The following is a 24,845-nucleotide window of genomic DNA, read 5'->3' as shown; positions in this document are numbered from 1 at the left end:
CATTTATTCTCTTTCTGCCTCTCTCTATCTGATGCATTTTTCATATCCACACAGTTTTTTTAATGTCTTTATCCCGTTCTTTACCTTATTACCTCAAATAACACCAGCCCCTCTGTGTGGACACACAAGTGTGGGGTTTTTATCCTGGTAGAGCTTAAAATATTCCTAATATTTTCTGTCTTTTCTTGTCATGAGGAATGTGTTAAACCCTTTCTCAGACTGTTTAAAAGTGAAGCTCAGTGCTGTGCAATAGGATCGAGGATTTACACTCACCGTTAACATCAGATAACACCATACGCTACATTTCATGCCTTACAATAGGTTTTGCTGAACACACAGATTTCTATTTCTCATGACCCATTTGGGTTTTTTTTTGCTGAGATATATTTAAGGTGACCCACATATAAGTTGGCGATGATCATCGAAGGAGCCTTTGTGTTAAAGCTTTGAGGAAAGTCATGAATTGTACACCAAAAAATAAGGCAAGAGTGAATACTGAGGGGTCAATGTATATTTTTATTCACTTCTTCTTTTTATACATGACCCTGCTATTCTTCGTTTTTATTTATTCAGCCTACTCTGTTCACTCTTCCTGACGCTGTGGCTTAGCACACCACACACCAACCAAGCTACTGCTCACATATCTGATTTTGATCATCCAATCCACGCAATATACACGCATATATATATATATATATATATAGAGAGAGAGAGAGAGAGAGAAAGATATATATATATAGGGAGAGAGAAAGATATATATATATATATATATATATATATATATATATATATATATATATATATAAGTTGCGAAATGTTTTACATGATTTTCATGTTTGTCTGCATTATAATAGTTGAATAAACGTTTTTATTTATTTTGCTGCGCGCGCATTCAGGTGCGCCTCACGACTCCTCCCCGTTTCCATGGCGACCTGAACAAACATGGCCGCTTGACATCACGGGAGAAGTTGAATTAATAACTTTAAAAAGAACAACAAGTCAGGTAACTTACTAATTTATTGGAATTTAGTAGACCTAATGTTTCTAGTTTTCTCTTTTTAAGTTTATAATGTGACGGTGTAATGTGTGGCGCGACGATTAGCATCTAACTTAGTAACTCTTTTGAAGCGCCGACTTGGTATAAACTATTAAAAACGGAACGTATGGGCACAATTTGTCATTTGTTTTGTGTCTAGAAGAAAGTAAATATTTTGCTTTGCATTTTAATGTCATTTTTGTCTTTGCAGCCTTGGGAAATTAGAGTTGAAGCGTCATTCTCCAGCAGCTACTTTTAGCATCAGCAGTTTAGCATCATGGCGTCATACACAGGTCAAACTCGGATGGACGACGATGGTGATGATATTGTGCATACATCTGAAGTTAGCTCCATGCATAGTGACGAAGAAATAAACGGTAAGAGTGTCGCAATTAATTTGAGTAGATAATACCAGTCTCCTGACCCATGTGCTGCCGTTTATTTCTCCAGAAAATGACGTGTTCAACGATGAAGAATCAAGTAATGAGTATTTGGATGTGTAAGTGACCATTGCTTTTGTTTGTCTGGATGTAGAGTGGATTGTACGGAGCCCTTGAAGTGACATGCATGTGTTTATTCTTTTGGATGTGACATGCATGGCTTTATTTTATTTTTTTAGCCCGAGATAACAGTTATCTCGAGATAAATTTCATCTCAAGAAACAATTACTTCCTGTAACCACCACGTCTCCTATGGCTTCGTAGCTGTCTGTCAACGTTGTCATTCGCTGTCTGCAAGTCAGAATATTGCCGACAGCAAAGTCTGTGCGCTTTTAACACTCTGATCAAGTGGCTTCCTCTCAAAATAATACCACATGTTGCATGCATGACTTTATTTTTTTTTTCTCCTGAGATAACAGATCATTTTTATCTCGGCATAACAAAAATAAGGTCATGCATGTCGCTTCCAGGGACGCGTAATACGTACAGCTTTAACATATATGGTAATATTTTGAGTAGAAGGCACTTGATCAGGGTGTTAAAAGCGCACAGACTTGCAGACAGTGACTGACAATGTTGACGTACAGTTACGAAGCCATGGGACACATAGTGGTTCCAGGAGGACGTATACAAAATGCTTTGCCAGAGAGGCAGCTACGCATGCGCTGACATTTAGGATTGTATCTTGAGATAAAAATTATCACGAGATAAAAATTATCTCAAGATAGTTGTTATCTTGGGAAAAAAAAATGAAGTCATGCATGTCGCTTCCAGGGCTCCGTAGGATTGTATTTTTGGTGCAGACATCTAAATGGAAAGTTAAGGTTGTGTTCACCAACATTAACATGTCTTGGAAAATGTGCACAGAAATTGGTCATTTTGGCGTTTCTTCTTAAAGCAGATGACAGCTTCCAGACCTTTTGATTCTATTTGCATCTGTTAATAGGGAGACTAATGAAAACGATGACCTTGCGGCTGCAGCCAGCGCCAGTAAAAGGATGTCCTACGTGGAGACGGCGCGGATGTTCAAGCTGAGACGAAACCTGGACCAGCTGGACTGCTTTCGCAGGCAGAAGGAGTGTGACATCCTGAATGCCAGGTTCGGACCAACCAACTGTCTGACCTCTACAACTCTGTTATCTGTGCACTTTAAAAGTCAAGACAGAAAGAAGCACAATTTCACTGTAATATGTAGAAGCCAACACATGTATCTACTGCCTTTTTCTTAGCTTCTCTTCTGTGCCGTTTTCCATTCTGTCCTGTTTGCACAGACAATCTTGCCTTTGAGATTGATTTAGCTATTTGGTGGAAATCGTTGCAGCTGAAGAAAAAAGCATTCCCCATAACATTCTCTCTCTTTCTCCACTATTCTTGCTTTTTTTTCTTTGTCTGCAATGCAAGCCATTAAGCAGCAGATGACCCGTGTAGCCATTGCCCAACAAAAATGTAATTTTCCTCTAGCACATCACAGGTCAGTGTGCAGCTGTTCTGACCAAACATGTGTCTAATGGAACCTTTCCACGTTTGCCTTTTGAACAATTCAGTGGGCTGAGCTCCACCATTATGCCAGGAGAACTTAGGGCAATTTGTTGCTATTGAAGTGTGTCAAATTTTCAGCCAACAGCTTTTCGTTATCATAAACCTGAAGCTGAACTCTCCGACCTGACTGCCTCATGGAAATACCTCATTTTGCAGAGAAGAACTCAAACTACTTCAACAAAATATTCAAAGTTTGCAGACACACAAGGAGAAATTGGAGAAAGAAATTGAGGGTGAGAAAGCTGGGGAGTCAAGGTAAGCTCGATGGTACTGCTGAATATCTTCTCCGTTTTAAACAAACAAGTGTTTGCATGTTTTGTTTTGCAGTGTTGCTTTGTTTCGATTGCAAGCTCAGCATAGAAGCCTCCACCAGGAGTTGCAGAGGGAAACGGAGATAGAGGCACAGATCAACACAGAGCTGAAGCAACGAGAGTGAGTTTCTGGGAAAAAAAAAGTATAGGTGTTCAGACACCAACTACCACTCTGAGGAAAATTATTATTTCAGTGGAACCACTGCTACGACACCTCAGGTGGGCAGAAGCACAGATGGCTCCAGAGAAAGTTAGGCAGGTTCAGTTTTTATTATGAGGCAAGAAAAGTTGACAGTTGCCTGAAAATAGCTACAGTATGAGGAAATCTAAATCTGCAAACTGCTGCTCATAAATGCACCTGCCTTAGCTTAATATTCCATTTCTCTTGTTGCAGGCTGGATCTCTCTGAGTTGGAGGTGGAGCTGGGAAGGTTCTCTTCAATTCAGCAGGAGTTGTATGCAGATGAGCAGGCCTTTCAGCGCATTAAAACCCAAAAGGCGAAGAAGAGGTTGCAGCAGGAGAGGAAAGCCAGTCACAGCCTGCAGCTTAAGATGCAACAACTCGAGAAGTACGGGAATGTGTACCTGTGTTGGAACAGTTTCTCATGTGAATTCTTGTTTTTGTGTTTTCATAGTCAACAAGCCGTCATGGACTTCAGTGAAAATGAGAGGAAAATAAAGGAGGAGCGAACAAATCGCAAGACTGCGGTCAAGTTTTTGAAGGAGAGCATCAGAAGGTAACACATGTTGAAGTGAACAACCAAAGCATACTTCACCGATAACTGTATTAAGAGGTTAAAGCAGGAGAAGTACATGAGAAGCCAGTGACATCACATTGCATTGCTATGTAATTTTTTTCTTTGTCTGAGAGAGGGAAGTTTGAGGCCATAATGATGGATGACAGTGGACGATGGTCAGGTCTGAACCTCAGCCAGAGTCGGGATCTAATCAGCCCATCTGCTCCATGGTCTCATACCAGCTGCACCCTACTTCCTCCCCAGAACATCATGCCAAGTGGTGTCCTACCATGTCAGACACTTCCTGTGTCCTCTATTATCTCAGCTCTCGGTTAGACATGATGAGACACATTAATATATGGATAAAGTGACCTCTTACACATCCAAGAAACGCTTACAGTGTAGAGGGCCAGCCATTTTATGTGACCTCTAACACTTAACTTCGACTTCTTCTACTGGATTTTATTTCTATTTCAGCAAGAAAAACCTAATATTCTGGCTGAAAAATATTGAAAAAAGATGGAATTGAGTCCCATGATGAAGAAAACATTGATGGTGGATGGAGGATTATTGCATTTGTTTAGCGCTATAATGTATTTTGATGTGTGTCAAATACCATGTTATTACGCATGTTATTATATATATTGTACAAATTAATTATGAATTATTGTTTCAATTAATCCACTGAATTCAATATTCTATTGAAAAATAGATTATATAGGACACATCGAGAGGATGCTGCTCTGGAGCCGCAGATGAGTGTAATTATAGAGCAACATGTCATTTCATAGCTGCTAAATTTAGTCCTTTTTTGAGCAAATTGGGTTGAAGATCCTTCTGTATTTGCCAGTAATAACACCCGAACGACGCAAAGAAATTCAGGTACGTTCTTGAAATGAATAGTTATTGAATGGTTTCAATGCAGTGAGTTAATCCACTTCTCTCATCACCAGAGGATTTCCGCGTGTGAACGATAATGATTTTCTCAATTAAATGTTCAACCCCAAACCTTTATTTCATACATAGGGTGCATCAAGAAGAGGCTGAAAAGGAGCAGCAGAAGAGTATGATTATAGAGAAGCGGATAAATGCTGTCAAAACGCTGAAGTCGAGCATTGCAGCAACACACGTGAGCAACAGATAAATATATTGCTTTAAATTTCCTTTGGCATATTCTATCATTTATTCATGCAAACGGTCCTCAGTTTCATTTTCAGCATTACATCGTTACTTTGAATTATAAATGTGTACTATATTTGTTGATGCAATGCAGATGAATAAAGACACGTGGAGCTCTGTCTCATATTATGCTCTCATGAAGCTTTATGTACGAGGTAATGATTTTATGAGGAGCCCACAGGTTTCTTGTGTTTATTGCCATAGAACCTGCCTTACAGAGGAATACAGGCTGCTTGTAGATAATCATAGCTTCACCAGTTCTGTCTTGTTACTTCAGGAGAGCATGCAAGTCCAGCTGAGCAGACCCAAAGTAAGTGCCCAAAAGAAAGAGCAGCAGAATCAACAGAAAGAATCCCCGCAGGCCCAAGGCATCAACAACGGCAGCCGTAGACAGAAACAATTACAGCTACAACAAAAACAAGTGTACGTCCTCTTCTCCTCTCTGCTTCTCTCCTCTCCTCTCCTCTCCTCTCTGCTCCTCTCTACTCCCACATACATGTCCTCCACTCCTACTCAATGCAGCAGCGTGTGGGTGTTTTTTTTCTCGCTGTGTGCTTCAGTATACATGACCCCATTTCTGTATAATGCAGAACTGTTGATTTGCCCTTCTCAGGGAATTTGAGTGGCAGAGGTCAAACAGAGTCAAGATTGTGACCAAAATGCTTCCACAACAACAGCCAATAGAGAGAAAGAGGAGCCAGAAGGAAGTTATAAAGTTGAAACTGGAAACTACTGGAAAGTTTTTGGAGAATCGGCTGAAAGAAAAGCTCTGGTGTTCACTCGATCCAGGCCCTGTTTCTGCCTCTAAACAAGTAGACCGCATCGTGAGTGCCAGTTCACAGATACATCTCAACATAAGTCTGCATTTCTGCTATAATTACATGCTTATTCCACTAGTATTCGGAAAGCAGCTCCTCGTCTGATTCATCTGACCTGGAGGAAGCCCACCGCTCAGAAGTGGACCACCAGCTTGTCAATGATTGCCTGGCTGAACCTGAGTTTCCCGGACTGTGGGAGCAGAAATATGAGGTGCAATCGATGCCAAAATGTCCTCTCAAGCACCTAAAATGAAAATTCACACTCCTAAATCGGGTTCTATTCCCAGACCAAGCATTTATTTGAGAGGTGTGAATGACGCATCATTTAAGTGGGTGAATTCCAATACCAATAACACAACATATCTTGGTTAAACATATCAATCAGGGGTGTTTGTACCAACCCAAACTGCTTTAAAAGTCTTCTATGGTCGCTTCCTACCTACTAGGAATTAAGATTTGTATTTTTTTTTTTTTTGATAAATACAAAGATTTTCTTCATCAAATAATTTGAATTTTATCAAAATCTTTTCGAATACTGTATAAAATGCTCATTAACTCAAATTTTTAAAAATGTTCTACGGTAGATTTTGGTGCTTTATTGGCATTATGTATTTGTCATTGGATTATTATCACTGCAACACTCCCAAACTTCGACATTCATCCGTGGTGATGCTGCTTTTACACAGATAATGATAAGTTGAAAAGAGGTCTGTGGATGCAGCAATTGAATTGAAAGTGGGACGCACCTTAACGTTTTATTGAAAATTCTGGGATTTAAACGTGCATCACTAATGAGTCTAATATTTTTTGAAAACTTTTATTATTGAAGACTTGACAGGTGCGATTAGATTGTGACAAGATTCCAGGGTGAAGACCCCCACCAGCCTCTGTGATAACATGTATTTGGAATAAAGCCTTTTGCTGCTGGGCTATCACATGACTACGGACGGTCATGTTGAAAAGTTCACTGTCTGCTTCGCTCTCTCTCTCTGTAATTCACACTCCATCTCGTGCTTCTGACGCCTGGAAGCGAGCGCAGATCAGAGTGCGAGTCAAGTGCGAGCGATCTCTGATCCAAACATACAAATTACACTCGTCCAGAAATGCGAGGCCACTTCACGGCCGCAGTGGCTGCTGGGATGGATGAACACATTAGTGCTACAATGTCAGCTGATAATGACAAGAAGAAAAGATGCATGGGATGGGGGTTAAAGCACTAAACGTAGAACAATAAAAATCACCATTCTATTTATAAAAAACTTATTTTTCTCCTTTGGATTCTTGGTTCCCAACATGTTTACATTTTCCATCGTAGAAGCCAACTCCAAATGTATTGTGTATAGAGTACTATACTTCCATCATATAACATTGTTGCTACATGTCTAATATAATTTTTTTTCATTCTGTGGTCTCTTCTTTCATCACAGACACCCTCACACCCGAAGTTAGCACCAATTTCACTTACCCAAAATGAAACCCCAGCCACTCCAAAGCTCAATTTGTCCATGAAAAATCTGTGTGAGCCAATACTGAAAGGAACCTCGTTCCTCAGTAAACCTGAGGTCGTCCTGTTTACGGTGAGTTGCCACGATCTGCCCAGCTAGAAATAATGGTTGGGTTGTAATTGAATTTAGCGTTATTCATTTGTTTCCCTCAGGACTTTGAGGTTGGAGAAACTTATCCCAAGAAAGTTATCCTCACCAACAGCAGCTCCTTGTCAAACAATTGCCGTCTCCTCGGGGTCTCTGCACCGCTGAGAGACTTCATCACGATCAGGTGAGTTTTTTTCTCCAGTGTTTGGCTTATTGGTTTTTGAGCGGTTGAGCCTGCTCAGTCAAAGCTGTTTGATTTTAGCTCTCGTCCTCACCTGTGGTGAGGCTGTGTCAATCAAAACCTGAATTAATATTAGTCTTAGATGAATTTGTAATCTGACTGAAACATTTCTGCATGTGTCACCGCTGAGAAAGTAACCTTTTATATGATGCACAAAAGCAAAGCCTGTCCTCCTACATGTGGACTCCATCTACGATCACCACCACTCTACTTATGAGTCAGTCTACGTCTAAGCTCTCCTCTTTCATCCTGCCAGCAGCCCACAAGCAGGCAGCAATACATTGTTCTCCAGGTCACTCGCTATGTATCACTTTCCCATCATCTTTCGCATGATTTGATGTGGTTCCTGCATCTCTCCTCTTTCTGCCTGGATGCTCGAAGAACATCCCAGGCTACATCAGAGTCTACTGGAAACCACTGATACCGTCGAGGAGCCGTGGCTGGTCCACCACTTGTCTTAGCGCATCACCATCCAGCTTCTATTCTTAACTCACATGTAGGAAACGTGCACTCTCTCTGCAAGTGGGAGAAGCCACACATACTGTTCATTATGCCCACTCACTTTCTTGAACATCACTGTCAATCTAACCCATAGCATTTTAATGGTTGAGAGCTACACATTCTTTTAAAAAATATGTTATTTGTTGTCAATCTGAGCTGCGGTTTTATCAAGTTATGATGATGCATGCTTACAACAGAGAAAATGCTGTGATGAGAGCAACATAGTAGTCTCCCATCTCACGACATCTAGTTACTATTAAGTGTGTAGGCATGTGTGTGAAACCTGTTGTTTGATATTTGCTGCAAACCTGCGAATATATTAGCAAACAGGAGGGAGAAATGTGAAATGGAAACACGCTGGACTCCTTCTCACCAGCCCATGGTTCCCTCTACGCCCTCTGATTTTCTATAAATATCCAGCACCATCCATGCTCAGCCAAATTAGGCTCTTCTGTATCTTTTCAGTGCTGGGAGAAAAAAAAATCGCAGCACCCCATGCTTGCCAAACTTGGTTACGAATCACATCAGATAAGATGATGCGTCACTTCCTGGCATGTGTTGGGAACTGTTTAGAGGTCGATTAGTGCTCTGCTTGGTTCTGATGTGAAGTGAATGCGGGTAAATAAATGTGACAGCATAAATGTGTTGAAGGATTTTCAAAGGCTCAGATATGAACTTTACACTTAATATATTGAAAAAATGAAGTAGTTCTCATGTCCAGAAACATATTCTGTTGAGAGTTTGACGATTTTTTTATCCTAAATAAAATAATAAATAATGAATAAATAAGCTTATATACTTCATTTTAATGATGCATCAACTGAATATAGAAATTTTTAATTTCAGAAAATTGACTTGCATGGATGCACGGCAGCTTGTCTCAGCTGGAGTTGGAAATTTAAGAAACAGTTGTGAGGGAGCTTTATGAGCTGATGGCTAGAAGGAGCAGATTTATCAAAACAGAATGGGCTTTGGAATTGCGCAGAAGTGTTTGCTCAGTACATAATGTGGTCCCTGAAATGGTATTTATTTTTTCTTAGTTTTTTTTATTTCAATTTTGGCAGTCCACGCGCCTCCCATGAAAGGCCTGAAAACAGTTTTAGGAGAAAGAAAGCTTCATCTTTTTAGACTGATTTCATGTTGGTTTTCTTCTTTTTGGATCTGCAAACCTCGATGACAGTCATGGGTTTTGGCAGCCATGTTTCCTTACTGTTGGTAAGAGGTCTTTTTATGTCCTCAAGTGCCTGACGTGTGTCAAAGCCGTCTTTATTTCTCATCTGAGTGAATGTGAAAATGTGACCTGCTATTTTATTTATCATCTATTGCTGTCAAAATGCAGTATGTTCTTCAGCAGTTAATCTAATGGATGAAGATGAGCAGCTCTAAAATATTTACTTCTGAATTCTGTGCAGTGTTTTTAAAACCATTGACGTGTGTTTTTTTTTTTCCAAGACACTATAGTCAGATACCTCTTTTTCTTGACTTCAGGATGTATAGTGCAATCTTCCAGGCTACATAATCACCATGACCAAAGTGTTGTGTGGCGACTCAGTTCCAGCTTCATCACTCAAGCTTTTATGCAGCATGGCCTAATTTGCTGCACTTTATTTAGCGCTTGTGCAATTTCTCAAACATTGTCTCACTTGGCACTGAATCCCAAGTGGGATGTTCTATTTTACTTTATGTGCCTTTTCATTTCTGTTATGGAGTTACAAGTGAGGAGCAGTCAAAGAAAATGAGCTGAAATGGAGAACAAATGAAGCACTAAAGCAAGTCATCAGAATTATTTAAACGCAAGGTTAATCTCCTCTGTGACTCATGGCAGCTTGTGCTCAATCAAACCTGAACAGATTTCATTTTTGCTCTTACAGCTGACTAGAATTTATGGCACAGTCATCCTGAATCAGGTGACATTCAAGGCAAAATCATCTTGTGTTCTGGGGTGAGGGTGCAATATTTTGTGGAGCGGCTGCTTGAAAGGTTTTATGATTTAACACCATTCCATTCCTGTTCCAAACTAATAGTGATAACCACGGCTGGGAGACTGTTTTTGCTACTTTTCAGGTTGACCAGAAAATTTTGCACTTGGTAAATGAGAGCCAAGTTCATCGAATCTCACTGCGGCTGGCTGCTTATTTTCATTATTTTCATATTGATTGGCTGCTGCTGTCAGAGCCGCTTGTGCAAAGCACCTCTGGCAGTTTCCTGTAAACATGTGCAATGGAATAGATAATTTACTTTGCTATATATTTCAAAAAAAGACTATAGCTCTGCTTAAATATGCTCATTATGGTCAATGTGAAGGGGCAATGGAAAAAAGAAAAAACTTCTTTGTCGTTTTATTTAGACACCCACTGTGTTTTTCTTGCCTTTAAATGTTTTCCTTCTACTGGTTTACCTCCTGAACTTATTCACGGCCTTTCATTCAATATTTAGTTTAAAGTGGTTCATCTTTTGCTTTTCTTTTTAAATACTTTCACTGTCTCTCTCAACCATTTCAGTTTTAAGATGCCAGGCCCCTTGTCTTCTGGTATGTCCTGCGACTTCATCGTCACATTCCAACCTAAGGTCAGTGACTGTCTTTGTCTAAACTACGAGTTGCCATATCTCAATGTATTGTATTTGATTTAAATATAAATGTGTGGTTTATTTGGATTGTGGTGGGAGGAGCTTTATTCATTTAATTCCTTATCGCTCCAGATAAACAAAGACATGGAAGGAGAAATCCTGTTTGCAGCAGCAGCAGGCCCTTTCTCCGTTCCTGTGAGATGCACAACAAAAAAATGTGAAGTAAGTTGAAGCACGTTATTATGAAGTGTATACCTGTGTGTGGCTGAATCTGTGTGTCCACTCAGGTGCAGGTGGATAGTCAGACTGTGGATTTTGGTTCCCAGCTGGTGGGTCAGAATATTTCTCGGACTATAACCTTGACCAACAAGGGCGCACTGGCCACCCACTTCCACCTGGACATGTCTTCATGCGTCATTTCAGAGACTCAACATGTCCAGATGTCATCCCAAACCCCTGGAGACAGTGGCTCGGTATTTGTCACGTTAATGATGCTGTTTTTTTATGCTGACTGTGTGGACTCACACAGGAATTTGACTTTCAGCAGATGATTCTTCCATCTGTAAGAAGCAAAGAAGTGAATAAACTGAGGCACGATCTGTGTGAGGTCTCGCAGGAAAACATACTTGGTAAGACTCAAAAATCTGTCTTGTGTTACTTGCTGACTGACACCAGTGTTTACCTCAGATGAAGTATGGATGATTGCGAGACATGAGACAAATCAAGTTCTGTATACAACCATGAAAGATGAAAGCAATGAACAGTTCAAACGAAAATAAATATATAAATACGGTTCACCTTGCTCTCACAGTTGATGACAAGCCGCCGTCGTCTCTCTAATGCTTTCTCCAATCTGAAGCCCTCATCGTGGGACTCAGCATTTTCCTCTGCTGATGCTTTGATAAGCCGTTCAGTCAGTTCTCCCTCTCGTGTTAACTTAGGAACAATCTGTTATGAGGTGGCTCTGTCTTTGTTTTTGTCTTTTTTGAAGAGTGATTTTTCTATTCTGTGGCCAGATTGCTCATCGTTTTCAATTTTAAAGTGCAGATTCAAACCTGATGAACTCTTTCATACCCCAGCTGGCATATGTCTGATCTATTTGCCTACATGTTTCAGTTCTGTAAGCACATTTATGCCGCCATTAGGAACAAACTTACTTTGGTTTGTTGGCTCTCTATTTCAGCTTGTTTGCCGTCCAATGTTGACCCTCAAACGGAGGAGAGCAGTGGAGAGTGCTGTGACATACATCTTGGCAGTGTAAGTGTACCGTATATTTTCAGAAAAAGCCTTTTTTAATTCATATTTCTCAAGTTGACCATCACATATACATCGATCCACAATTCTAAACAAGCATCTATCATCGTTTTCATGCATGCTAAAATCATAGATGGTGTGTTTATGAGTTAGTTTCTCCGTCTCTGATGGAAGATATTCCCCTTCTGCAGAAAACTTCTGTGTTCTCGAGTTGTTCAGGGTTCATTACATCTCTCTGGTGGGGGGCTAATGGTGCATCGCCTTTCCCTCTGTGCCTGTTTCAGCTGAGTGTAATACTGTGGGCTCGATCATAGTCATGGAATGATACTTCACAATGCCTCACTGAAGGCTGGGCTTTATAATGGCATTGTGTTATTTTAGTAACAATGATTCAGGCTGTAGCAATTATAAGACGTGTGTGTGTTTAAATGATACAAGATATTCATATTAAAAATGCTCATCATTCATTGCAGGTGAAAGAGGGCAAACTCGAACCCTTTGGTCGTGTTAAACTGGACTTTTATTTTACACCATCGTTCCCAGGGGAGAACAGATTGGACTTCAGAATTGTGTTTTCTGATCCAAACAGCAGTCCAGTAAGAATCCTCTCTTCGGTTTCATTAACATTTCTCTTGGAAAATCAGTGAAAGTGCACTTTGGTTTGGACAGATTCCCATCAAGGTGATGGGATTAGCAGTCACGCTGCCAGTGTGGGTGACTCAGCCAAGCATTAACTTCAAGATCTGCATGTTTGATCATCTCTATCAAGAAAGAATACAGATCGAAAGCAGGTGGGTTTGACTTGCATACTTACTGTCAGGATGCAGATTGTTTTTAGGGACAATATCTTTTAAATGTCTGTCTTAAAAACAAGCTTAAGTTATTAGATTATATCAAATTGAATATTTTTTTAGTCTCATATTTCTATCATTTCTCCATGTCGAGTTTTCACCATCACTTCTTCTCTTCTCCATTCATCATAACAGTTTGCAATTCATCATTGGTTATGAGAGGAAGGGGGAAAAACCAGTCATGTGGTCAAGGTAGCTGCATGGATGTGTGTACAGAAGACAAGAATAGCAGTGTGCAAAGTTCATGATATGAAACGGCGGTGACTTTTTTGTTTTGTTTTTACAGATGAGACTATCCGGAAACACTTTTCTAAATTAGTTTTCAAGGTCATAGGCGTGAAATTAAGTTGTATACAGTATTTGCGATTACATGTATGCTTCTTTCATGATTTATAATTCTGTTTTGCATTTTTATCATTCACTCTTTGCATTCTTGTATATCTGTATTTGTCAAGCTTCTCCTCTCAAGAGCGGAGGGTCGTCTTAGTCTTTAATTTTGTTTCATGTTTGTAAACATTTCCTGGAAGAAAGTTGAAAAAGTGAAGTGCTGATGTTGCATTCTGGCTTATCCCCCGAATGCAGCAGTCAAACTCTGATTTCTGCCTAAACAGGCAGAAAAACAGCTCACGGAAAGCTCTTAAATTTAATTGGGCCATCTCAGTCGACATTACTGTATTATAGAAGTCTGTAGTAAATACGGGAAAAAAGAGTGGCTGTATTGCTTTTGCCACAGACAAGGATTATAAAATGTTCTCATCATTAAGCTCCTTTGCAATCCTCTCTTCCCCTTACAATAGCAAAAACAGCATCCCTTTGATTATGGATGTGATAGGTCATCATGCGCACGCAAGGTTGAGGGCACGCCAGGGTTAGTTACATCTGCAGGCGTGTCGTCCAGCACCTAGCCAGCTATTGTGACGCATCATGTGGGGGAGGGAGTGCATATGTGAGGGGTGGAGGATTTGTAACAACTGCCATCTGTTGTGCTGGCAAACCAGCACATGTGACAACATGACAGCATCAGTGTGAACGACAGCTCTGGAAGAGGAGGATGAGGAGATGCAGTCACAAACCCGGAATGTGTCACTCTGCCTTCAACACACTCATTAAAACACAAAAGGGAGGTACGGAGTGAAAGACATGTTGCTGTCATCATCACCAGTATTTTTGCTTTTTTTCTTTTATTGGTAAAGATGAGTGTTGTCTTCATGACTGTCAAAAAGATGCCCATTAACTGTGATGTCAACACACCTTTAAAGCAGGCGTTTCAGTCCGGAATCTTTGTATTTGCAAGATAGAGACTCTTGTCACGAATCACGCTGAACCTGAAAACATTGTTTTTCTCTTGGTTTACTCCTGGATTCAAACTTGTCTCCGCTACCTGCTAAGCAGACCTATCATACCTTTACCTAACGTTACATCATTCACCTGCCTTATTCTGGCGTAAGAAAGACTAGTGTGTTGCTCACCTAAGCTGACTCTTATCTATTCTTGGAAACGTGTGGAAAAAACTGTTCCGGTTCATTTTCCCTGACATTATTTTCAGCTATACAATGTTCTCTGGCAGACCTCTTTTGGGGAATGATGCTGCTTGCTGTCCCATAACGCTCTGGCATGCATGTGGAGCGCCACCTGGTCCTACAAGGAAAGGGTAGATGCACTGCTGTGACTGGCGCCTGTACAGTTTTCCTGCACCGCGTGTCTGAACCAAGTGGCACTAAACCATGCTGATTTGATTAGCTCTTTTTTTTTAAACATATTGCAAGCTTTAATAAGGTGACAGTGGAGTAAAATAAAATAAAGGTATGCAAGTTGCTGCCCGACTCACAGAGAGAAAAAAAAAACTTATAATGCTGACTTTTATTTCTTCGAAGCACTGTTTAACAGGGGCGCTTGCAAACAGTACCAATGGTCCAAGTCATATAGTTTTGAATTTAAGTTAGTCATTCATAAGTTAATATTTTGGCTGTGAGAAGTAACAACATTAGCTTGCTAAAGCATTAAATAGAACTACCTAATTGCAAGAAAGAGGCCTGGGAGAGGGGGCCATCACATTTGGTCCCGGTAAAGATAGTAGCGAAATGTCCCTGAAGTGTCCCTGAGCCTCAGAGAAGCAGCCATCTGGATGAACCCACTGCGCAAAATGGGTCATTTGATTTGCTTTGTCCAATCGAACCAGCGCTTGCTTCTTCCCCACCTTGGTATTTTATATTAATCATATTTTTTACACCTTATATAGAGGAACTTCATGAGGCGGTGTGATGGATGTTTGTGAATTCCCATGATGAAGACTCAATTATGCCACCACCCTGCTCGGTATGTGAGTTCCATAGCCACAGGCGCATCCATCTGTTGGAACTTCTGGAAAATGGGTCACATAAAGGGTCTGAACGAAGAATACATCACACTGTAATTTGCAATTTCAGCTGGTGTCACTCAAACTAATGTATTACAGCATCTTTATCGACATTGTTTGAGCTCCACGTGGACCTACTGTGCCATTTCAAGGCTGATCACCTTGACCTTAATATATTGGCGAGTGATTCCATATTTTTAAAAGCGGAGGTCACGCTAACATCGTTAGCATGGCATTTGCTATATAAAGCATCTTTTCTTTTGTTCTAGGGCGAGCACAGCTTTGAAGCTGACCTTTGAGGTGTGCCAGGAAATGAGGAAGCACATGGAGGTCCTCCCGAAGACCGGCTGCATCCTGGCTCAATCCCACTTTAATGCCCACCTGAAGTTTCTCCCGAGGTAGGGAGCACCGCCAATGATAATGGAATCGCTGAAGCAGTGATAATTTGGTTTCAGAATTTAAGCTTGTTAAAGAGCGCTGCCGTTTGTACAGGACAGGCACCGTCTCTTGGCTTGCATTCGGTCAGTGGCAACTGTTCCCTGACTGCCTTGCAGGCTAATGAGAAACCAGCAGTAGCAGTTGAACAACAAACATCGAGATGTTTTTTACAATAGCAGCGACGGTACAAAGCAATGATAAAACGGAAAACTAATGAATGTTATTGTTTGAGCTCCTCGCCACATTGTTGCGAATATTGGTGTCTTTTTCATGCCTTTGCGGAACAGATTTGTAATTTGCCCTCCAATCAAAAGTAAACAAGGAAATTGTTGGTTGTTTCCAACCGTTACTCTCATTTTTCGGTGTAGCAGATGGAAGTAAAGTGCATGATTATTATTCACCGCCGTCTAAAATTAGATGGAGAGGAGAATGTGAACTTTATGGATTGAATGCCAGAATGGTATACCAGGGACCCACAGGGCAAGTATGAAAGGCGTCTTGAATGTTAAGTCCTCGCGTGGGTGTTAAATAATATTATTTTTATCCTTCTAGTTCAGTTGTTGTGCTGCAAATCTACATGAACTTGCGCACAGCAAAGTTAGCCAAATCCACTGGCGCTCTTTGGGAAGCTGGACAGAGGGAGAAAAGTGGGGAAAATGTAATCTGCTTTAGTGAATCAGCAGAGGTTTTAATGTGAGGATTAAACTGCAACATTACTCGGCAGCTGCTGAGATGCCGCAGCGTCCACCAGTGCTAACGCAGCCTCCACCCCCTCCGTTTCCCTCTTATTACACTGGTTCGACTGTCTCCCTCTCATTTGTTTCTGTCTCCTCCCACTCTCTTCTTACCTTCTCGTCTTGGCCTTTAAACTCCAGCTGTACTTTCATTGGCGATTTCTCTCGCATTCTTCTGTGTTTCATCGTGCATCTGACTAACTTTTGTCTCTCCCCCTTATTGTCAAACCTCTCATGCTGCGTGCAAGTCCTCCCAGCCGCGGCGGTTAGATGCTGAAGCTGCTTATGTAACCTTGCCCCGACCTAAGAACCCGACCACTCTCCCCTCATTCACTGCCCTGTCTGGAGTGATCATTCTGATTTAAAATGGTTATGAGGATTATATTTATTATTTTATTATATCGCATAGGTTTACACTTTGCAATATCAGAGCATTTTTTAAAAGAAATATTTTAGTTATAATTTAGTTATAACATGTATAATATATATATTTATATATATATATATCCCGGTCGTAAGTCGGATGTTACTCTTGTACTCTTGTGTGTGTGTATATATATATATATATATATATATATATGCATCATAGGTTTACACTTTACAATATCAGAGCATTTTTTAAAAGAAATATTTTTTGTTATAATATATATATATCCCGGTCGTAAGTCGGATGTTACTGTCTTCTTTACTAATGCGACTATTCCATCATTAATGAGCCCAGTATGGCAGAGTTGCTCCATTATGTTCCTTTCTGCCTTGTTTTTGGGTCACTTCTGTCACGGCTGGATTATAAACCTTGATAGCTTAATGTCTGACTTGATCACTTTTGTTAATTCACTGATGGTGTGTCAATTAAAAAGGCGCTGCCAAGACTTCCCTGCCAAAGCCTGTAATTTGATCCCCAAATCCTCATTAGCAGCAGTGCTACACACACACCATCGAGCCAAATTCCACAATGACTCACAGCTTTCATGCTTTACACAGGTGCTCGCTTTTGCTTCTCGCTGTTCCTCTTCAGGCTTTTGAGAGCACAGTCTTGCTTCCTGCTCTGTGGGATCGCGCTCACGCTGCCCACATCCTTCACCATCTTTCAATTACTTCATCCCTCTTTGCCTGTCTTCCTCCACTTTCATTTGTCACCAACAACCCACACTTTTTCCCTCACACATCCGGTGCATTGTTCCACATGTGCTCTAATCCTCTCTCAAAATGAAGACCAACAGTTGGTCTTTTTGTGACCTGCTGCAGCTCAAGTGACCTCTTCTGACCTTATTACCAAGTAACAAAGCAGTGAGCGAAGTCAGTTACTGTCCTCCTTCCTCACCAAAGGCACTGGTCACCTGGCATTTCTAGATGGCATTGCAAGAATTGACTTGAAAGTTAACTCTGATAATTTACTACGTCCAGATGAGTCAGGATAAGTACCAGGTTCATGGTGACGCATTTGTTTTCTGTTTTGCTGTGCTTGCTGGTCAGATCATTCGGAAAAATCTCCCCTTGAATGAGTGGTTTTAGATTTAATCCCTAAAGTGTGCGGCAATGTGTCTCATCGCCGGCAGTTCCGGCTGATAAATGCGAGATTACATGGATGGTTTCCGACTGTCTGCAGATTACACTCAGTGTCTGTCTCCCACACAGTTCAAATTACTGTTGAATATGGATGTCGGTGTCACTTTATAAAAAAAAAAAAATCCCATATTTTAAAAGAAAAACAATCAAATAGTTAATGCTTGAATCAAATATTCCGGTATGACATCGCCATTTATTTAGTAAATAAAAATATAATTTTTACAAGCTTTCTTGTCACCAAACGTTGAGTTTAAAACCATTTGGACTCTGAAATCCATCTGAATTGTTTTCATCTGCTGTTTAAACTGTCTGTGAAACTGTGATACCCTACCCTCCTGCAAATTTAGTGTGACTATCACTGCAGCTCTTGCACTAATCTCAGAAGTATCATCACTGACTGGAAGGGAAAATTACTTTTGGATGAGTCTGGATAATCTGAGGAGAGAGAGAGAGAAAGTACACATAAATAAATCTCTGCTGGACACCAACAAATCTGAAACCCCGTCCGTCCACAGTTTTCCCGAGAGCATATGGGCCTCCTGACGTCCAACCAGGATTTTCCACTTTGCCCTGCCACGTTAATTCAAGCGCCATTCTCCATTAGCGTTTTATTAGCAAACCAAATTTAAATGATATACAATACCATTCATGAAGCTCATCTTGGGATTGTTTCTCATTTTTAAACAAAATTGAATCCAAAAATACCACTGCAATTCTTAATATACAGCCATCTGGATTTGAAACAAACTGACTCCAGTAAATACAAGTGTTTCAGTGAGCTGCATGTTGCTCTATATTTTCCGACATCCCATTCGTTTGGAGTCATGCGGGTGAACAGAAGTTCCTTGCACATCAAAGGAGACTGGGAAGTCGAGAACATGTCTCCAGTAGTGAATATAATTTTAAAGAGGACACGGTTCTTTGGGGGGGAAAAAGCTGACGTCTTGAAAGCCTTAAAACTACTGACATTTACCGCATTAGCTCTTTCGCTTTCATCCTGTATTAAGAGCATAAGAGGACGAGACAGAGAAGACAGTTGATATGAGCCGAATAAGAAGAAAGAGAGTGAAGAAAAGCATCCTAGAATTAAAATAAGTGGTGGAGGTGTGTTGCCTGGAACTGTGTTTGACGTTTGACCACTGACTGTATCAGTCCTATGTGCATGTAAGTTGATCATGAGCGGCACACGTTCAAGTTTTATATAAGCCTGTGCATGACTACTCAGCCTCTTTGAGTCATACTTACGTCTCCCATCACTATGGCTACAACTACAGTGGTGTGGAGGCGCGCTCTGCAGCTCTCCCCATCCTGCAGTGCTGGTAAAGAATCTTCTGGGTTTACATTGTTTCCTTAAAAACACTGTTTATATTGAAATGAATGATTTTTCCCCACTTTATTGTCACAGGTCCTCCTTGTCCAGAGATGCTGGAAAGTACTTTGACAAAAACACTGGAGTTCTTGAAGTTCCACTGAGAGTCCAAGTGGAAAATCAGGTCTGTGTCTTGGACTTCTATGATCACGATTCATTTGAAATAGTCATCAAGAGTGCACTCTATTTGCACCCTATTTGTAAACCTCAAATGGCCAAAACAGCCAAAAATTCTCCCTTAAAACACTGCACATGAGGGAGCACTGACCCGCTCAGGTTCCCTGACTCAATTCTAAAACCCTGAATTAATTAGCACTGTGATTTTCACCGGCAAATCGTGGTTTAGAAAAGCAAACACATTATACGTCCCCTCTGTTGCTATGGAGATGCTAAGAGCTATTCTGGAGTCTTAAATGTGCTTTGATTTTTTTCTCTCCTGGAATATAAATATAAATCCGTCAGGGTCTTAAAAAAGTGTTGACAGCTTAAATCTGTCTAATTAAACAATAGTAGTTGCTGTTAAAAATATACGAAAGCTGCGGTGAGTCTGGACAGGCACCGCAGCTCTAATTTGGGACCTTGACAGAGTAATTGTCACCTTCTGTCTCACTGCTACTACCTCCTGTTCTATGGCTCATTAATTCAGGACAGTGGAAGTAGAGCACTGACTTGGCTCACCAGAGTGACAGTGCTCACTCAAATACACATGCATCTTGTGTGTAGACATGCAGTGAAGCTGACACTCATACAGATGCTTTTGTCTGTTCAGCTGGAGCCCATGCAAGTCACCGTTCAAGCCGTCGTGACCACGTCAGACTTGGAGTTTGAGCCCACTGAAGTGGACTTTGGCTGCTGTTCCGTCGACCAGTCGATCCGGAGCACCCTCAGGCTGACCAACTTGTCGCTGCTGTCTCAAGAGTTTGGTTTCGTCGGTGTCCCGGAGGCATGTGTTTTGTCGCATATTTGGTCTGGTTATTAGTCAAGTGAAGTTCATGAACACTTCTTCCCCACTGCAGTTTGTTGATGTCCAACCCAATGATGGCTTTGGCACACTCCTTCCTCAAGAGACACTTGAAATTGATCTGATTTTCAGTGCAGAGAAGATCAAAGAGTACAACTTCCAGCTGACTTGCAAAACTACGACTAACAGGTTTGAAGTGTCTAGTGACCCATCTTCATGATCATTCCCTTACATCTGACCACTGTCTTTCCTCTTAGAGAGTTTCCTCTGACCTGCCGTGCAGTGGGTGTCCATCCACCACTGCAGCTTTCACACTCGCTTGTTCATTTCGGAGCCACTGCTTTAGGGGATGAATCGACTGCTTTGCTTTACCTGAGCAACCACTGCAATGAGAAATCTAAACAACTTCTATCTGCTGAAACAAGCGAGGCGATCAATGCTGCATCGGCCCGACTCTTCTCCTTCTGTCCTCCTTCAGATTCGCCCCTCAGAATCTCGCCTTCAGCTGGCCGTCTATTACCTGGAGAGGTGTGGTTTTTCTATTGATATTTTGCGTCTGTTAGGCTGCGTTGACGACTTAAAAATAGTGCTATATTGCCCTCTGGTGGATATGTGGATAAACTACGCAGAACTGCAATCATAAAGTTGAACATTATATATTGAACATTATATAAGAAATATGGGAACATTCTTTGGGTAATGCTCATGAATTTTTGGATCTGGGGATTGTGATCAGTCTCATATTTGTAGGATTTAAGGGACTTTATTTTCTTGCAGCAATGTCTGGTCCAGGTCACCTTCAGTCCCAGGCTGCTTTACCAGGACATCCAAGATGAGGCAGTGAGACTCATCCAACAAGCACAGAGGCATAGTAATGAAGTAGCAAACAAGAACGATGATGTAAAGGATTGCACATTCCCTGTCATTGTCACGTATCACAACAATTCTGTCAATATCTCCATGTTATTCAGGAGAGCCAGGTGGTGAAAACCAGAGGAAAGAAACTGTCTGCGAGTTCAAAAACCAGCAAAGTGTCAGATACCTCCAGGACAGACAGTGAAATTGACTTGAAGAGTTGTGATCTTCATCTTAGGTAGATATTTGCATTCTATTTTGATGTTTTTATGTTGGGATTGCGGTACAGTGGGAAAAAGTTACTTCAGATTCCTCAGTTATGCACATTAGTCTGACTCCTTCTAACTCTGTCTTCCCCAAAAGTCCGCTCCTGCTTGAAGAAGCAAGGCTCTCCTTGTTGAAATCGTTCAACCAAAGCTTCACTAACTACAGGGTTCCATGTTTCGTGTCCGATAGTGAAACACCAACACAAGACGGACAAGTCCAACCAGAGTGGAGGTTCCACAACACATCATAGTTTTAATCTACACTACTAGATCAGCCTTTACAGTTCTGTTTCCATCTCCATTGTATCACAGCCTCAGCAACACTCTGTACCTGGACCTGCTGTGTCCTGTCATTCAGCCCCCTCTAGTGGTGATCCCCAACAATCGCAATAATGCCATTGAGTTTCAGCATGTAGCCGTCGGTGAGTTGTTTATTGAGGATGTTGCAGAATGGCACGTGGCTGAGTGTTTTCTTTATTTTATCTGGCTCAGGAGAGAGAGTTCTGCAGAGTTTAGCTCTCCAGAATATTTCCAACGACACCATAAAGGTATGTTGTAGTGTGCCACAGTTTGTATTTTGTTGCGTGAAAGAGAGCAAGTCAGCTCGGTTTTGACTATTTAAATATCTTATCTATGCCTGCAGTAATCACCCTGTGATTTAATATTCTGTTCTCAAGTGTATAACCTTGTCTTTCATGTCTATTTTGTTAGATTTGGTCATCATTGTTGGATCTCTGCGGGCCCTTCACACTACTCAATACTCTCAAAGAGCTCAAACCTGGACAGCAACAAACGCTAACATTTGCATTCTGTCCAACTTCAGAGAAAAAGGTCAGTAGTTCAAATAAACATATCTCTGGTCAAAGTGTGAATATTTTCTTGTTCTCAGTTCTGTGAGATTCTTGCGGTTCACTGCTGGAAGATGGCTCTGGAGATTACTCTGAGAGGGGAGGGCGTGGTGCACAAAGTCTCCTGGTCCCACCCTGGGGGGCCAGAAGGACCTCTTGATTTCGGCTATGTGCTGGAAAAAGAGAGCGCCTCGCGAGTCGTAACGGTCAGTTTCTGTTGAGAAAGGAATGCACGAGATGCAAAACATTTTCATATGTAAACTGATCTTATCCATTAGCTCCAGAATGCATCGTCTTTTGCTGTGGATTTTGTCATGCTGCTGTCCAGCATTGCCCCTTCCGATCCTCAGAGTGAGGTTGAAGGGCTGCTGGGAAATCTGCGTGACCTTATCGTGGGTAAGATGAATTCAAAATCCCCGCCCCAAAAGACGTTTACTGATATTTACCGACGGAGAAGTGGCCAGATTTTCAGTCAAAGCAAATTTTTCTGTCCCACACAGGGACCCAGAACTACAATGGCTGTTGTGCGTTCAGTGTGAATCCCATGCAGGGAACCATTCAAGCTGGCGCAAGCCAAGACGTCACCATCACCTTTGAGCCTGACCAACCATCTCTTCATTATTCAGACAGACTCACCGTCCAGACCTCAAACCAGGTCAGCAGATTGCAGCGTTAGCATGTCATGTTGTGTTTGTGATGCAGAGCAACTCCACCAGTCTGGTCCTGTCACTTGTGTCCGTTGCAGAGTAAATTGTGTGAGATCAATCTGAAAGGTGCAGCTTCCTCACATCACGTGTATGTGAGAGGAGGAGAACGGCTGACGGTGCCAGTTAGATCACTCATCCCTCCTCAGTTGACATTCAGTGGGCTGCAGCTTGAAGGTACTCTGGCTTCTTTCCTCCTCTGGCTTTATGAAGATTTATCGAACGCCATTAAAATGATTGAATACACCACTGCTGATCATCCTTGACACTGCTTGTCTGAGGAAATGGCAAATGTATAAAGATTTAAAGCTGGAGTTCAGCTCCCTCACTGAGATCAGTATCAAGTGGCAACCTTTCATAGTATATCAGACAGTTGAATGTTTGATGCATAAGTGATGGTACACTTTTAGTTCATGTGTTTTCTTTTTTAGAATCACAAGAGGCTACAAAGTCTGGGATCCCAGTTCTGGTGTTGCTCCATGCCATCTGCACCCAGGACCGAGTCCAGCCTGCGGTCAGGGAGTTGCAAGTGGGGTGTATCAAATCTAAGAGATCTAATAAAAGGGTAAGCATTGAAAACAAGCTGATTTAATGGAACTTCAAGTTGCTGTTGTTTTTCAAAGGGTGCGGAGTTTATCTTGGAGGATGTGGAATCGCTTGAGGAGCAGGGCTTCACTGTGGAGCCCAGCAGGGGCAGTGTTGCGCCAGGACAGAGTTCCATCATCACGATCACTTGGACTCCCCAGAATCAGTTCAAGGTGAGAAGACTTGTTTTGCGACGTCTTAATGTAATAATTAAATAAATGTCATATTTTGTTTGTTGTACAATGTAAAAATCTTAACTTAAATATTTGCTGTTTTGTTTTGTACCTTGTGTGTGGCCAAAAGAAAAGCAGGAAAGGTGGATAGAAAGGGAGCGACAGCAATGTTACATTATCCTGAGACTTGTATATTTGGTTAAAAAGAGACAAGTACAGTGAGGGAGCAGTGACTAACAGGCTTGGAAGCGGAGGATAAGAAAAGCCAGTGAGGAGACTCAGTGTATGAAGAAAAGCAGTGTGAAACCAGCAGACTATCTTTCTTTTTAAAGTAAGTCATCATCAAAACAACCTCATTCATCACTTCAGGTCATTTAAGAGAAATATTGGAGCATTGTTCACCATCTCACGGAGAGGATTCTTATTTATCTGTCTGTATATGTTTCTCTTTTCATGCTCAACAGCCCAATGACATGGTCCAAATGTGGGTGCGGCTCACAGTCATCGGAGAAGAGACTGTTGTTTACAACGTCACCTTGATGGCTCAGGTTTTACCACAGTGACACTTGTGGGTTCAAGCTGATGAAATTTGGACACCAGTAATTGTGCTTATAGCTGAGTATAACTGCTGAGGTTGAAATTATTTTGCATTGTTGTGAAGTATATCAGCCCAAAGATCCGGTCATGTATGAAAAACGCATGTTGAAAATATGAATCGCTGTACCATTTACCGGTACATGAAATAACCATGATGAAAAAATGTTAGTCGACTCGATGCATTGAAGCCAGAACACTGAAGTTTCTTTTTAAATTTTAATAAATATTTTCAATAATCTTTGTGTGTTTGATTCTGCGATGTACATGTCATGAGTTCTGCCGTGCAAAAATTCTAGTTGGATTCTCAGGGCCTGTTTTCCTTAC

At 41.2% G+C, this 24,845-nt stretch overlaps 1 protein-coding gene across 9 annotated transcripts; it reads left to right on the top strand.

Annotated features, from left to right (window-relative positions):
- Positions 1-925: 925 nt before the first annotated feature.
- Positions 926-24,778, top strand: LOC128749639 (cilia- and flagella-associated protein 74-like). 9 transcript variants are annotated; one of them, XR_008412960.1, is made up of 40 exons: positions 926-1,003; positions 1,248-1,413; positions 1,487-1,535; positions 2,423-2,575; positions 3,172-3,270; positions 3,343-3,447; positions 3,721-3,894; positions 3,961-4,062; positions 5,089-5,191; positions 5,519-5,664; positions 5,855-6,065; positions 6,139-6,270; positions 7,487-7,636; positions 7,717-7,835; positions 10,895-10,961; positions 11,094-11,183; positions 11,249-11,434; positions 11,506-11,590; positions 12,145-12,218; positions 12,689-12,811; positions 12,885-13,006; positions 15,692-15,820; positions 19,569-19,656; positions 20,302-20,475; positions 20,549-20,682; positions 20,751-21,021; positions 21,271-21,393; positions 21,465-21,586; positions 21,712-21,846; positions 21,927-22,036; positions 22,107-22,162; positions 22,326-22,445; positions 22,504-22,668; positions 22,741-22,858; positions 22,963-23,117; positions 23,208-23,343; positions 23,598-23,731; positions 23,790-23,924; positions 24,132-24,255; positions 24,389-24,778. XR_008412960.1 is itself a non-coding variant. In XM_053849423.1 (39 exons), the coding sequence occupies exons 2-39, from the start codon at positions 1,314-1,316 to the stop codon at positions 24,485-24,487; spliced, it is 4,755 nt and encodes a 1,584-aa protein (XP_053705398.1). In that variant the 5' UTR covers positions 926-1,003; positions 1,248-1,313; the 3' UTR covers positions 24,488-24,778. The 9 variants fall into 9 exon arrangements, 6 of the variants coding, with proteins under 6 accessions (XP_053705398.1, XP_053705397.1, XP_053705396.1 ...); XR_008412959.1 differs by having other exon boundaries at positions 24,063-24,255; XR_008412958.1 differs by having other exon boundaries at positions 24,060-24,255.
- The last annotated feature ends 67 nt before the right edge of the window (positions 24,779-24,845 follow it).

This window comes from Synchiropus splendidus, chromosome 18 (assembly GCF_027744825.2).
Source record: "Synchiropus splendidus isolate RoL2022-P1 chromosome 18, RoL_Sspl_1.0, whole genome shotgun sequence".
NCBI classification, from domain to species: Eukaryota; Metazoa; Chordata; class Actinopteri; order Syngnathiformes; family Callionymidae; genus Synchiropus; species Synchiropus splendidus.
This window is presented reverse-complemented; position numbering and strand designations above follow the sequence as displayed.